The 15,617-nt window shown below is 29.9% G+C and overlaps 1 protein-coding gene across 4 annotated transcripts in view; it reads right to left on the bottom strand.

The window, feature by feature from the left end:
* Positions 1-15,075: 15,075 nt before the first annotated feature.
* The window catches only part of LOC136082347 (uncharacterized), a 448,050-nt gene continuing 447,508 nt past the window's right edge, over positions 15,076-15,617 (bottom strand). For all 4 annotated transcript variants that reach the window (XM_065801362.1, XM_065801364.1, XM_065801365.1 and 1 more), the window contains one exon: positions 15,076-15,565. In XM_065801362.1, coding sequence (XP_065657434.1) covers positions 15,193-15,565 — 373 coding nt within the window. In that variant the 3' untranslated portion in view covers positions 15,076-15,192. The remainder of the gene's footprint in view (positions 15,566-15,617) is intronic.

Genomic DNA, 15,617 nt, shown 5'->3' with positions numbered 1-15,617 from the left:
CCCAGAATATGGGTTAAAATACCCATTATACATTAGCCATTGTAAGTAATAAATTAGAAAATAATTATTTGTGAAATAAAGACCAAGTTGTAGTCATTAATGACTTCAGCCTGGGTAATAATTAAAATTGCTATAGGTTCCTTATTAAAATTGCTCTCTGTCTCTCTCACTCTCTCTCTCTCTCTTTCTCTCTCTCTCTCTCTCTCTCTCTCTCTCTCTCTCTCTCTCACTATGTACACTACTGTCGGAAAAGCTGTGGATACTACGAAAAATTATGTTTCTCATTATTTCCTGCCAAAAAAAAATCAACCAAAACAATCACGTCACGTTTACTGTATTATTACTGTGTTTTGTTTTCAATATTATGTGCATTGATTAATAAAATCCTTAGACCATTTTTACAAAATTCAAGGGTATCAACTATTTTTCTGACTGTAGTGTATATATATATATATATATACATATTTTTTTTATTTTTTTTTAGAAAATGTTTGATGGAATTAGAAGATACTAAAAGCCTCGCTATTATGCAAGCCGAAGCGATTAACCTAATTCAATCAACAAAAGCATCTATTTTAAAATAAATTTATTTTGCAACATGCTTTTTAATTTTGTAAAGTTTTGTTATAATAGTTTATGGTAAATCCCACATAGGTTATAGGTGGAAAATATCACATATGTAAAAGATCAAAAATGCTACACCTTTTGAATCCTAAATAGGATAAAGTAATAAATACCAGATTAAGTTAATCCTCTCTGGAAATCCTCTTCGATAAATAATTTTAAATTACTATTTAGGTAATTTTTAAGTTAAAGGATTTTTAAAAATTATCATAAAAGCACTCGGACCTTTACTTACCTGGTATTGACTACTTTTATAACATTTGGAATAAAATATTTGTGGCATTTAAGATCTATAGCATGTATTATTTTCCACCTATATCCCATGTAGGATTTACCATATAAAACCCATGTGGGATTTTCCATACAAAACCCAAATAGGGCAAAATAACAATCCCCATATGGGTTACATAAGCTAAAAACCCACGCGTATCCCATTTTGGATTGACCATATGGAACTCATGTGGGATTTACCATATGAAACCCACATAGGACAAAATAACAATCACACATAGGTTACACATGGAAAAAATCCTCGCGGAACCTATGCGCGCTTTTTCCCTGGGTTATTCGTCATTGTTTGTGTTTCGGAGTTATTGAGTTGAGAGAGGGTTATAACCACATATGTCTCCTCGTCTGTAGCGGCCTTTACAGCCTTGAGGAGGTGAAATAAATAAAAAAATAAGTATATACAAGTATGCAATAAACTGAAAGAAAATATTTTACATCATGAAGAGTTGCTCAAAACCGTTGTTGTTTAATAGGTTACTCCAAAAGAGCGAGGCTTCAATAAGCACGCTATTTAAACAAATTCCAAAGGGAGACATTAATTGTTTTATATAAACAGTTAATTCAAACAATTTACATTTATGACAATTGCATTAGCGCAACACTTCCGCCACTTACAGTAGTGGCGAATAGCTAAATAGTTATTTTCATTCACAAACGTAGTTTCAGTAAGATCAAATTTATTTGCTTCAAGTAAACACAATTTATTAAATGGAAATTCAAGTACGTATTTATTCCATTGGAGACACATCGTACATTTGTTGCACGCTCAAAGTTTTTCAATAACGCCTAAATTCGATAATCCTTGAACAAAATTCCAAAATTCTCGAAAAAATCTTGGATTATCACTGCATCGCCTTTATTTATATTAGTTTTACTTCCACTTTATTTATAACTTTTATGAAATTCGCGGAGCTCTGTTAAGTATTCACAGCGCCACCAATTCCGAAAATGTTCTAAAAAAAGAGTTTTTATATACAGTGCGCTTTTTTATGTCCATATTAAAACTGTTTTTTATTATTAAGGTTTCTGAGCTTATTCTTTTGCCAAACACGAGATGATTAGGAGATAAAAGTTCATCTCCCGGTTCTTCATACGAAAACGTAAACGGACGATTGTTCGTAACGACTTCAATTTCTACAAGAGTTATGAGTACTTCTTTGTAAGATAATTTTGCAGTTTTCAATATTTTTCTGAGAAATCTCTTGAATGAACGTCCCATACGTTCAAAGAATCCTCCCTACCACGGAGTGGCTGCAACATTGAAGAGCCATAAAATGTCTTTTGAGGATGTAAACTGTTATGTTTCATCGGCTGTAAAACATGATCCATTATCGCTAATAATTTGGTAGGGTGCACCAAAATTGCTAATGAGTCTTCGCAACCCTCGAATACTCCCCAAAGCTGAACAATCAGGAACTAAATCTAATTGTATAAAACGTGTACTAGCACAAAAAGCTAAAAGTATCCAACACTTAAATATTTCTCCTTCAGAATATATATTTTTCACAAATAATGGTCCGCAGTAATCAATTCCTGTGTACTAAAAATTTGATTATCTCCAGTAAGCACAAGACGTTTTTAAAACGTTTAAAAACTTATTAAAACGAGTATTAGCGTTTTTTGAACGTTTTAAAAACAATCTGTGCTTACTGGGTTGTTTACTGTACTTAAAGTTAACGGAGGAACATCGGGATAACTATAAGTTTTGCCCTCGTACCTTTGACACAAAAAACATATGTTTAATTAATTTTTGAATTAAATTTCTAACTTTCGGAATCCAAAATTCGATTCTTAAATGGTTTTGCGTTTCTTCTATGCCGTTGTGCTTAACATTTTCATGATAATGTAAAAAAATTAATTCGTTAAAAAGACTTACATTTGGATGAAATATTAGAAATTTAATATTGTAACTAATTGGAGCATTTACCAATTGCCCCCTTCATCTTATTATTTCTTCGCTATCAAAGAAAAATCCTAAATAATTATTTAGTTGTTTATAATTCTTAGAGCTGTCGGGTAAAGTAGGGTAATTTTGGCAGGTAGATAATTTCGGCACCCCTTTAAAATACACCTAAAAATAGTTATTTATTGGAATATTAAAATTATAGTTGGGTATTGTAGCAAGAAAAACAATTTTTCCAAAAATTTTAGTTTAAACTTTTATTTTTACATTACAGGTACGTTAATTTATGATTATTAGCTTTTTCTTATTATTTTTACCTTTTTGAAAATGTAGGATAAATGATATTTTCTCGGAAATTTTTACCAACAGTTGTTATTTATTTTATTCAAAAATATAAACTGAATAAAATGTGAGCAACAATAACATAAAACTCAGAGTGTATTACAAGATATAAAAGTTTCCCCAAGGACTGCTATAAGGAGATAGTTTTGACTAATAAATAGTTTTTAATTTCTGCAGTGCCGAATTTGCCGACCTGTTTTTTTTCTAAAGCCAAAATTGAAACAAGCGTTTGAAATATTATGTATAGAAGAAGTTGATTTCAGTAATTCTAAAGATAAAGATAGTAATAAAAGTATAACAAGTTAATAAAAAAGTAAATCATTAGTGTCTGTGTGAAACTTAAAAAAATAATAGTTCCCCACAATATGAATTAAATTTATGTCATATTTAATAATATGTATATAATAAATTATTAATTTATTATATACAATAATATATATACATATATACACATATATATATATATATATATATATATATATATATATATATATATATATATAGATATATATATATATATATACATGAATCGTTAAAACTAGCAGTAAATGCAGTTTTAGTCGATGGTTGCTCAAAATATTCTGCTGCTTAACTACATAAAATACAAAGGCAAACACTACATGACTATACATGACTATATAAAACAAACGTCTCCAAAAGGTGTGAAACAAATGGTATTCGAGTTTTGTGTAGAAAATGGGATTATTCAAAAGTTTAACTGTGCAACTAAGTCAGAGGGAAAAAATGGTTTAGGGTTTTTTTTGTAAGAGTCGCTGAATCAACTTCATTGCATTGATTCAAAGGTTTTAATGGAATAAGTTAATCGTTTTTATGATGAACTAGAAAAAATAGTGTTTAATGCTAATTGAATGCAGATTATTCCACTATCAAATTTTTTCATCGTTGACGAATCTGGATTGCCTATATACCATAAACCAGGAAAAGTTGCTGCCCTGAAGCGAAAACATAGTGTTGGTGGCTTAACAAGCTCCGAAAGAGAAAAAACAATCACAATAGTTTGTTGCCAATCAGCAAGCGGATTTTTGTCCCTCCAATGTTGATTTATCCACGCATTTGAGTGAGACCTGAGTTTTTAGATAAAGCCCCAATTGGTTCTATTTCTGGTGGCAGCAAAAATGGGTGGATAACAACTAATTTGTTTGAAAAATGATTTGATCGTTTTTTAAAAGCAGTCCAGCCACAGTCAAGAAACAAACCAGGTTTTTGAATTTTAGATGGACATTCAAGTCATAAAAAAAATCTTAGTGTTATTATAAAAGCTCGCGAGACAAATTTTATTATATTATCACTTCCGTCCCACTGCGCTTAAAAGCTGCAACCACTTAATGTTTCATTTTTTTAAAACCTCAAAATATTCTATGATCAAGTAGTTGTTACTTGGCTTCGTCACCATCCAGGTCGTTCTGTAACTGAATTAGAGGTTAGTGAATTATTTGGAATAGCTTATGGGAAAGCTGCAACTGTTCAAAACTGTCGGTCAGTGTTTAAAAAATGTGGAATATATTCATTTGATAGAAATGTGTTTATTGAAGAAAACTTTGCTGCAGCTAAGGCTACTAATCACTTGTATGTTGTATTAAAAATTTCAAAACCAAATATTACCTCTGAATTGCACCCTACTCTCGACAATGGGTTAGACTCTGCTAAAGATTTAGATCATATTGATTTTGTCACAGAATATGTTATTGCTTCTCAAAAAGGTAAATCATTTTAAAAGGTGTATTATTTTTACCATTTTCCACCATTTATTTTAAACACAAATGTAATTTTTTTTTAATCAAGCAAAATAATAATTTTTTTATTGTTTTATTAACCTAAAAAAAAGTTTCTTAAAAAAATAGTTCAAATTTCTTTAAAACATTTAAAATTTTTTTTTATTATTTAAATGTTGCCTAATTTTGTTCACCATCTTTAGTTAAATATTTTTATTTAAAATCTGCTTCACCAAACTCATCAATTACACTTCAGAAGTCATTAGAATTAGCCACCTCTGATGAAACCTCACAACCTCATGGTCTTGCATTTAGATCAGTAGGACTTGACATTAAAAATACAAAACGAACTGGTATAAAAAGGAGAGTAAATCATGCTGAAAAATTCCCGGATCACTATATAGTTCTCAGTTAGAGGAGTCTTTAACTTTGAAATATAAGAACAGGTAGCCACGTAAAAAGTGCAGGAAAAAAATTTATCGATGCATCAAAAAGCATGTTTAAATAACCTTGATCTAAAGGAGAGATTAATAAACAACTTTGTGCAATGTGTCAATGCAGTTATGGCGATCCTGTCGATCAGTATTTAAAGGATAATTGGGATAAATGCCATAAATGCTGTAGATGGTGGCATGAAACATGTGCTGTATATATGTGATGTTTATGCTAAAAAAGTATTTACTTGTGATGATTGTATGAAACACTGATACTTTAAAAAAAAGTTATGTCATATATTGATAAACCGTTTTTTAACTTTCTTAAATAAATCTCATTTTATAAAGTTTTCTTTAAACTTGTATTTTTTTTTTTTTTTGTTTAACTATTGAAGTTAATCTAAAATATTATTTTATTAACTTCATATGAGCTTATAAACATGAATTCTTATTCAAACAAAATTTAGAAGTAATTATCGAAATCATAGAAATTAGTAATCATTTCATTTACAATTTTATTTTGGAAGAACATTTTTCTAGTAAGGTCTCTGTTTTGAGTAATATATTCATTCTTTACTAAAATAGGTGGTTCAGCAATTATTAATCCTTGCAATTGAAACGCCCTTAATTAAATGCCAATTAGGTATAACAAATTCCATTTAAGAGACAATTACTTTATGCAATGCAGATTTATAGCTGTTTTTGATATTTTAATTATATTAATGCGTTTTCAACGAACATCTTAATTTTCTTAAGTATGCCGAATTTACCGTACCATAGTGCCGAAAATATCATGCTAGGTCGCTAATTTCGTCATTTTTAAGTATTTTGTAAAGCAAATTTTACATAAAACTTTGTACGTTTGAAACAATTTTTTAACTATAATTTAATACATATATCTGCAGGGCATCGATATGCATGATTTTTTAACGTTATTAAAGCAACCATTGTCTATAAACAACAAAATAGCTTATTACGCCGAAGTTACCCTGCTTTACCCTATTTATTTTGTTCGATAAAATTAATTGAAATTGCCTTTTCGTTCATGCATAATTTTCAAGCAAGGTAAGAATTTTAGAATATAATCTGTTACTTGTATTAAACGGGAATATGAATTAAATTAAGTTATATTAATTTAAATATTATATTAAATTAAATTTTAAATCTTTCATCATTAGTTATTAGTAATATTTTTGTTTCCTATGGAGGGTTTATTAATTTATTTTGATCAAAGGAAAGCCAAATTTCTGGAGTATAAAGAAATTTGGCTCCATTAAACCATAACTGATTATTAGTTAAATTTTAATTCTAGCACCTCGTGATATAATATACGCAGGATTACGATCTGTTTCAACGTAATACCAAAAATAAAAGTCAAGTAAGTCTTTAATTTTTTCAAGACAGTTTTGAATAAATGTTTCATGAATTTTTTTATGATTTTTTATCCAATGTAAGCAAATATAAGAATCTAAAAATGTTTTAAATTTAGAAATAAATACGATTGATGAAAGTTCCTTAACAGTTTTTGACATAGGAGTTTCAAGCAGAAAGCTTTTTTTTTTAATTCTAAGCAAGGTATTGTGCATTTACTTAGCGAGGCTATTCTAGATTTTGAAGTGACAAAAGAGGAACACTGTTTGTTCTCATTAAAAATAGATCCTAATATATACAACACCCAAAGGCTTTTAAACTAGCATCAGTAAAACCATAAAGTTCAAATCGCGTGCAACTTGCACTCGATTTTAAAAGAAAATAACATCTAGATACATAAATCGACTGCACAGAACCTAAAACTTTATAAATATCTTGCCATACTTTTAAAAAATCTTCATTAATTTTACCATCCCATCCTATTTTAGATATACATATTTGTTGAAACAAAATTTTTAAACGCACTATTACTGGGTTTATTAGTCCCAAAGGATCGAAAAAAGTTGCTGTAAAACTAAGCCCGTCTCTTATTGTCGGAAAAGGAATGGCAATCTTAAATAAATCAAAAAACGAAAAAATAAATAAATCTAAATTCTTGTTCAATGATAAACCTGACGCTTTAGCTATATTTTTATTATGAAAATTCGTTACATTTATTAACTTATCTAACTTGATCGAATTAGATTCAAATTTTCTTAAATTAAAACCAGCTTCACTTAACCGGAAACGACATTTTTCATCAAATTTAAAATAATCAATTACAGAATCAGAGCAAAAACTCAAATCGTCAACATGAATAGAATTTAGTTATTGACTTACAAATATTGGATCAGAACTTAAATAACGCTCCGCATGGCTAACTAAAGTTGCTGAAAGAAGAAAAGGAGAAGAAGTGACTCCAAATAAAGCTCGACATAATCTTTATGTTACTAATTTATAATCTTTTAAATTTTTTAGTAGTTCTACAGTATACTTATTATTTTCAAACTTAATGCTTTTGCAAAAATGTTCGACAACTAAATTTTCACTAATATTATCTTCGCTTTTATTCCAAATAGTTGAAAAGTTATCTTTTAAAAATGTTTTATCATTATATAATTCTGCTTTGACTTTTAAAACATGCGAAGACAGAACAGGTCAATCTACATTGTTATTATTCTTAACCGTAATAGGACCACTGACTAAGTATCCTACCATAGATTTTATTGCAATTGGGCCTTCAAACCCTCTTATTATCTTATTTTCAGTTATTGATCAATAGTAATCGACACCTTTTAAAGTATCAACTTCTAAATATTCATTATCTCTTCGATAATCTGCTAATTTTAAGTACTTTAAATGTACTTAAAAATAGCCATTTAATGAAGAATAAATTTCTTCTACAAAACATACACTTTCAATACCAACCGCGTCATTACCTTGAACATAAACTTCATTTGTATTATGGCTTCCGAAAGTTTTTGTATTACTTTCTTTCGAACCAATTGTTTTTTAAATCTAATTTGTTACATAATGACGGCGTAATGTAACTTAATTGGGAACAGTTATCAAAGAGAAAATGACAATAATTAAATTGGGAATTATTTTTGACTTTTACCCAGGCTGTCTGGAGTAAAACACGTTGATTAATGTTAGAAGAAACATCATCAGCAGCGGTTAACTGTCCTATTTTAGATTTATTACCAAATTTTTTTTTCTTTTTAAAACTGTCACAAATAGATATATGGTGAGGCTTGTCACACGTAAAACATGGAAAATTTGATCTACAATTCTAAACCAAATGACTTTCGCGTAAGCAACGAAAGCAACACCTTTTTTCAATTGAAATATTTTTTCTAGCTCAAACATTAGTCACTAAATTACAATAATAAGATTTTTGATTTTTAAACAATAAATACATGTGATTAAATTTGTAGAAAAATTTTTATTACGGAAATTATTTTGCCTTAAATTCTAGTTAAACTTGTTACTAAACCGATTATCTGTCCCGCTAGCGTATAAAGCATTTGCAGTTATGGGGTTTCTAAAATTTTCATAATTACTGCGTGCATTATCTCTGGCACTTATTTAATTTTTTAATATTTCTAAAACGTTAATTATATTCCAAGCTTGACTTACGTTTTATTCTCTATCTGTAATTAAATTTAATTTCACTGGGATTTTTTCATATAAAAGAGGAATTAAAGTTGATCTATACATATTTTCATCTACTGATAGATTTTCCTAACTCCGAATTTGTATTTCTATTGTATCAACAGTTTCCTTAGTTCGCTTATATTTCAAACATCCTTAATTTTTTCTAGTGATAACAATTTTTTTCATATGAATTAAAATTTATAATTGCTTATAAGAAAGCTAGTAAACAGTTTTCATTAGATAAGGTTAATCCTAAAATTGCAGATAAGGCCTGACCTTTAAATTAATTTCTGAGATAAGTCATTTTTTGTATATCAGACAATTCTATACTCTTATTTATAGAGCAATTAAAATTTTCATTAAAAATTTGCCAATTTTCTTGTAACCGTTAAAGATTTCTAATTTAAGAGCGGGAATAAGCTTAGACAGCTTAACTGTCTTGCTAATAAACTTATTTAAACTTATATCATCTATTTTGTTTTTATTAATAAAACCTTCCACACATAAAATAAATTCCTATTTTAAGAGCGGGAATAAGCCTAAATTCCGAAATTGTAAAAAATAAACTAGAACAATTGGTCTAAACAAAGCTATGGGCAGCAATGTGGTGAGTTTGTATGTGCTTAAGCAATGTGTGTCAATACTCTCAAAACGTCTAGCAATCATTTTCAGCCTTAAACTTGAATCACATAACCAACTAGATAGAGCGAATCAAACATAACCGATTTGTAAAAGAAGAGCGACCTTGTGTTAAACTGCAGACCAGTGTCTTTAACATCAGTTCCATGCAAAATATATGAAATTTTGCAGTTCCATGCAAAATATTGGAAAGATTTAACGAGTGATGCGGAAGTTGTCGGACAAATCCTTATTTCATTATTTGAGCATAATAATTTGTTTTTGTGGTTTTATGCGTAGGCATAAACGTTCTATAAAATATAAACTTTATTGTTTGAAACGCAATTAATTAAAATGGGGTTATATGCAGCTGAACGAGAATCTTTTCGAAAGCGACTAAAAATGTTTTTTGTAAATAAACCTAATATAAAACAAATAAAATTCTTAAATCATTTTGAAATGGAAGGATTTGCCTCGAAGTACAATATATGATAACCTAAAAAGACTTGAAACTGTTCAATCGTTTTCTAATGAAAAGCACCCTGGTTTCCGACATCATGGACTACAAAAAAGAAAGCCGAATTAACGAGACTTGTAAACAATTGAAAAGGGGTCAGTCAGAGAGAAATAGGTATTAAATTCGGTGTCAATCAATCAAAAATTGGTCGTCAGTTAAATCAAAAGAATATTAAATATAAAAAACGTGAAAAGACTCCAAAATACACTACAGAACAACAAATAAAGGCAAAGAAAAGAATCAGGAAACTAGTTAACCAACTCTATAACACAAAATCGCTTCTAGTCATCGATGACGAAAAATACTTTTGTTTTGCAGGGGACAACATGCCTGAAAAATCTGGATACTACACAAACAACAAAAAGACATGCCCAGAAAGTGTTTGTTTAATAGGAAAAGAGAAATTTCCAAAAAAATTGTTAATGTGGATAGCCATATCTGACCGTGCTATGTCCGAGCCATTGTTTTGCACTTCCAAGGCTGTAGCGATCAATTCATTAATCTATATTAATGAATGTTTAGAAAAACGACTTCTTCCATTTATTCACAAGTATCATGGAGACTTTAACTATTTATTTTAGCCAGATATAGTAAGTTCTCATTATTCTAAAGTTTCTTTAAATTGGATGGACCAATATGTCTATTACGTTGATAAAGAATCCAATCCCCCAAATGTACCTCAAGCACGACCTATTGAAAATTTTTGGGGAAATTTGACACAGAAGGTTTAGAGGGAGATTGGCAAGCTTCTACAGAGAAAGTTTTGATTGATCGCATTAAACTAAAACTACAAGAAATTGATTTAAACTTTTTACAGTCGCATATGAAAGGCGTCAGAGCAAAATTGAGATCAATTGCAGATGGTGGTGTTTTGTCATATAAAAAGTAATATATTTTTAATAAAAGATAAATGCTTTATTTAAAAAGAATATAATAGTGGTTTGTTTTTTTATTTATGAATAAGTTAATAACGGTTTTTATTTTGTCCGATAATTTCCGCATCACCCGTTAATTATTTTATAATCACAGACTATTTGTAACTGCATGATACTATATTGCAACACCAGCATGGCATTGTAAAGAAGAGGGCTCGTGAACCAAATCACTGGAAACAATGGGACTTTTTAATCAATATACATGGAGAGTGAGTGTCCAGTTGAAATGATATAGCACAAAAACAGCAAAGCCTTTTCCTGTAGACACGCCGACGTCTATATGACGTTGAAAAGACGTCTTTTTAGGACGTTCAGGACCGGTTCGAAATGACAACGCCAGATGACGTCTTCATAGGACTTAATAAGGACGTCTTTTTAAGACGTAAATAAGATGCCTTTTTGCAACTTTATTAAAATGTTTAGAACTGGTTATAAATGGCAACGCGAAATGAAATCTCTTTAAGACGTAGTTAGGACACCTTTTTAGGACGAAATAAAGACTTGTTTTTTTAATTTTGAATACTTTTTAATAATATTATTGTGCTAAGTTTCATAAATATTTTTTTTTTTTAAATTCTTTATCCACTTGTAAATTTTCAAGAGCCGACTGTTCGAACACTTGATGTCATTCACCATCTTTTAGAATCAGGTGCGCTCTTAAGAATATTGCTAACAGCATTTTAAAGTTCTTTTTTGATGTAGGATTCAGGCAAACAGTCTCAAACCAAAAAAAAATTGTAAAGAAAAGTATGTAAAAATAAAGGGGAAAGGAATAAAGAGCACATTATTACCCTTTATGACGTAAAATATATATATATATATATATATATATATATATATATATATATATATATATATTTATATATATATATAAATATATATATATATGCAGTATTAGACAAAACATTTGCAACCAACATCGAACAATGGTAAAAAGCGTTCCTAATTTTACATGTCTTAAAAACGAAACGAACTATACTACCACAGTAAACAGTTCAGGAGTCTGGAGTCATAGCATGCTATGACATGAGCAATTAGCTGACAGGGGACAGCTCACAGAATTTCGTTGACAAATGCCATTTTGCAGCGGAAGAAACAAGTGCAACTTTTTTGGTTTGTTTCATTTTCTTAAGTCTGGTCCGTGTCAACGTCACGGAAGTTTTTTAATAATTAAAGGAAGTATCCAAAAGTTTCCAAAAGTTTCCAGAAGAAAGCAGAAGCTTCCAGAAGTTTCCGGAAGAAGCATCTGGAAGCATTCAGTAGCATCCAGAAATACCCAGAAACATTCAGAAGCATCCAGACGCATCCAAAAGCATCCAGAAGCATCAAAAAGAAGCATTTAGAATCTTCCAGATTCTAGATGCTTCTTCACACAGGTTCATTTTACTATATAAGAGACATGTAAATCGACATGCAATTCAGTCAGTATATGGAAGTCAATCAGTCAGTATTATCAAGACAGTTTATCGAAGTCACTTTTATCAAAGTGTTTTATCGAAAAACATCAATACAAGAAGTTAAATACAGCATGTGTTTCATTACATCAATACAGTCCACATCCAACCAAGACGTTGTGTTCCACAGACCATTATTGTATCATCACAAGGTAAATGTAACACGGTAAGCCTTGAGAAGCGTGATTATTTATTTTATTATTTTTATGACTTCAAGTGCAAAAATGGCACCCAATAGTCTTGGATTGGAACTAAGAAAGAAAATTATTGGCGATTACGTAAGTGGAATGTCACAAAAATGTATTAAATATTGCGTGAAAAAATGAACCGTATCAAGACTATGTTCAAAATATCGTTCTAAGGGGAAGTTGGCAGCAGATAACAAAGGTGGAAGACCGCGTTCCACCACCTCTAGAGAGGATTCTATGATTGTCAGATCCGTTATGAAGGATCCCTGAATAACATTAGTCGATATACAAAAGCAATTAGAGCTGCCTGTATCGGACCGAACAATCAGACGACGTGCTGTTGAAGCCGGATTGTTTTCTCGACGCCCTGCAAAGAAACCGCTAATTTCACTAAAAAACCAGAAGAAAAGACTTCTGTTTGCTACAAATCATATTGACTGGAATGTGCGGAAATGGCGAACTGTCCTGTTTAGTAATGAATCGAAGTTCAGCATCATTGGGAGCGATGGCATTTGTCGTGTACGTCGACCGGCCGGAAAACGCCTCAATTTACGTTACTGCCATTAGACCGTGAAAATTGGTGGAGGCAATGTAATGGTCTGGGGGTGTTTTTCTGCTAACGGCCTAGGTCCAATAGAACGAAACGATGGAATAATGGACCGTTTCATGTATAAAAATATCCTGAAAGATGTTATGTTACCTCATGCTGAATGGAATATGCCAATAAAATGGGTTTTTCAGTGAGACAACCATCCGAAAAACACGACAAAAGTAGTCAACCGGTGGTTTCAAGACAACCACCTATCGGTGATGGATTGGCCGCCTCAATCTCCGGATCTCAACCCTATTGAGAACCTGTGGGAGATCGTCAACCGCAGAATTAATCGTGAAGGTGTTCGTAATAAGGATCAACTGTTTGAACAAATCCAAAAGGCCTGGACAGCGATTCCACAAAGTTTCATTGATCACCTGATTGAATCTATGCCTCGAAGATGCAAGGCTTTGATCGACAACAAAGGATTCGCCACGAAATATTGATAGCGAAATACAGCTTGGTTAACATTTTGTCGAGTTGCTCTTGTTTTGTCCAGAAGTAAATCAACTTTTTTTAATACTTTTGATTTATTTATTAATTTTCGTGTACAAATAATGAACTTCGTGATGAATAAAACTTGAAGAACTTTGTCTCCAAACAGTTACATAGTTATTTCTTTAAACTGAAAAAATGCAGCACTTTTATATAAAGAAACTAAATTAGGATTACTTGGTTGCACTTGTTTTGTCCGATATTATATATTCTAGGTTAACTTATATATCTTCATCGCTCTGTAGGATAATGATATTTTGATTTAGTTTACACATTCCGTGTCGAATGTTTTTAAAAAAAAAGGATAAAAAATAATATCTTGAATAAAATATTATAACTCCGGCCGGAACCAGAGTGACCTGAAAGTATTTAAAACAGATTCATAAAACTTGTTTATAACTATTTTTAGTAACAGTTGCGTAAACTTATTTTTGATAGAATAAATTTTAACAAAACAGTAAAAAACCAATCTATTATTTTTTAACAAAAATATAAAATTTTGCTGAAAAAATTTTTTTTCTCTAGAGGTAAGAAGCTAAATATAAAATTGGATATTTTTAACCAGTATCTGATATAAATATAGAAAAAGCTTTTGGTATAAGCCATATGCCTAGTAACAAGAAGTACGCAATAAGCACAGTATATTTGAAGACTATCTTCTCTTTATGCATTACAATTAGTTAGCTATAAATACTATTTATTTACTATTTCAGTTATGCTTGATTGTTAACATCAAACATTACTAGTAAAATATTATTTTTTAGGTTGTAGTAAAGCTTAGCTTGCACAATCAAACTTGGTTAAAAAAGGCTTTAGCTTAAAGGATAAAAACAACTAAAAAAGTAGGAAGAGCACTGCAACACTTTTATGAAAGTAAAATAGTGAGAATGAAAACTTAAAGCATGAAATATAATACAGTGATAAGTTGATATAAATATGGTAGTTATATTTATTTTATAGAAATGAAAATGAATTTGTATTACAAGTGTAGATTATATTGCTGTACCTTTTTAATTGTACTGTAATTTTTGCAATTATAATCATTTAAGTTTTTATATTTAGTATATATTGTTATTTTTTTTGATAAAAGATTTTTTATTTTTGTTATATTTGTTTGAGACTTTAAACCTTTTTTATTTAAGAGATTTTATAGTATCTATGTATTGTTTTGGGTGTTTATTTGAGTAAGACCTTTAGTGAGAATTTAAACTTTATCAATTCTATTTTAGGAAAAAAAATCTCCGCTGAGCCTCCCCTTTTACTTTAGTTATGTGGTATGTACATTTAAATATAGATTTTTGGCCAGCATTGTTTGAAAATTTCGTGACAAATAAACAAATATTAAAGATGTTGTTTAAACAAGAGTTATAAACAAATAAACTAAATTAAGCAACAACAAAGGCTTTTTTATTTGAAGCAAAAATATCAAGTAATTATTTAAAATAATAAAAGTCCATATTTCAAACGCAGTAACTCAAATATTTCAAGAGTATTAAACCATCTCAATTTCTTAATTCTAAAACTAGATCGTTTAAATTTTTTATGACAATTTTCTTTGGCTGCTCAGTAGTTCTAGTTAACATGTAACTGAAACATATTTTATGCTGTTCATCATCTATGCTGTAAACATGGCTATCTATATTTTTAAATTCCTCTACTGGTTTTACTACAAGTAAAACTTCTTCTTGTTTTGACTCATCGATTTTATCAGACGAACTAGATGAGTTTGTGTTGTAGTAAGCACTTTCTTTATCGATATCCAAGCTGACATAACGATCCCCATGAGACATTATTTTTTCAAAAAGCTCACGAAGTTCTGTAAAAGTTGGTCGCATTAAAGGATCTTGATTCCAACAACGTAACATTATATCGTACCTGAAAATTTTAAAAATTTGATAAGTACAAATGTTTCTTTGAAGTTATAAAA

The sequence above is a fragment of the Hydra vulgaris genome, chromosome 07, assembly GCF_038396675.1.
Source record: "Hydra vulgaris chromosome 07, alternate assembly HydraT2T_AEP".
Classification (NCBI taxonomy): Eukaryota; Metazoa; Cnidaria; class Hydrozoa; order Anthoathecata; family Hydridae; genus Hydra; species Hydra vulgaris.
This window is presented reverse-complemented; position numbering and strand designations above follow the sequence as displayed.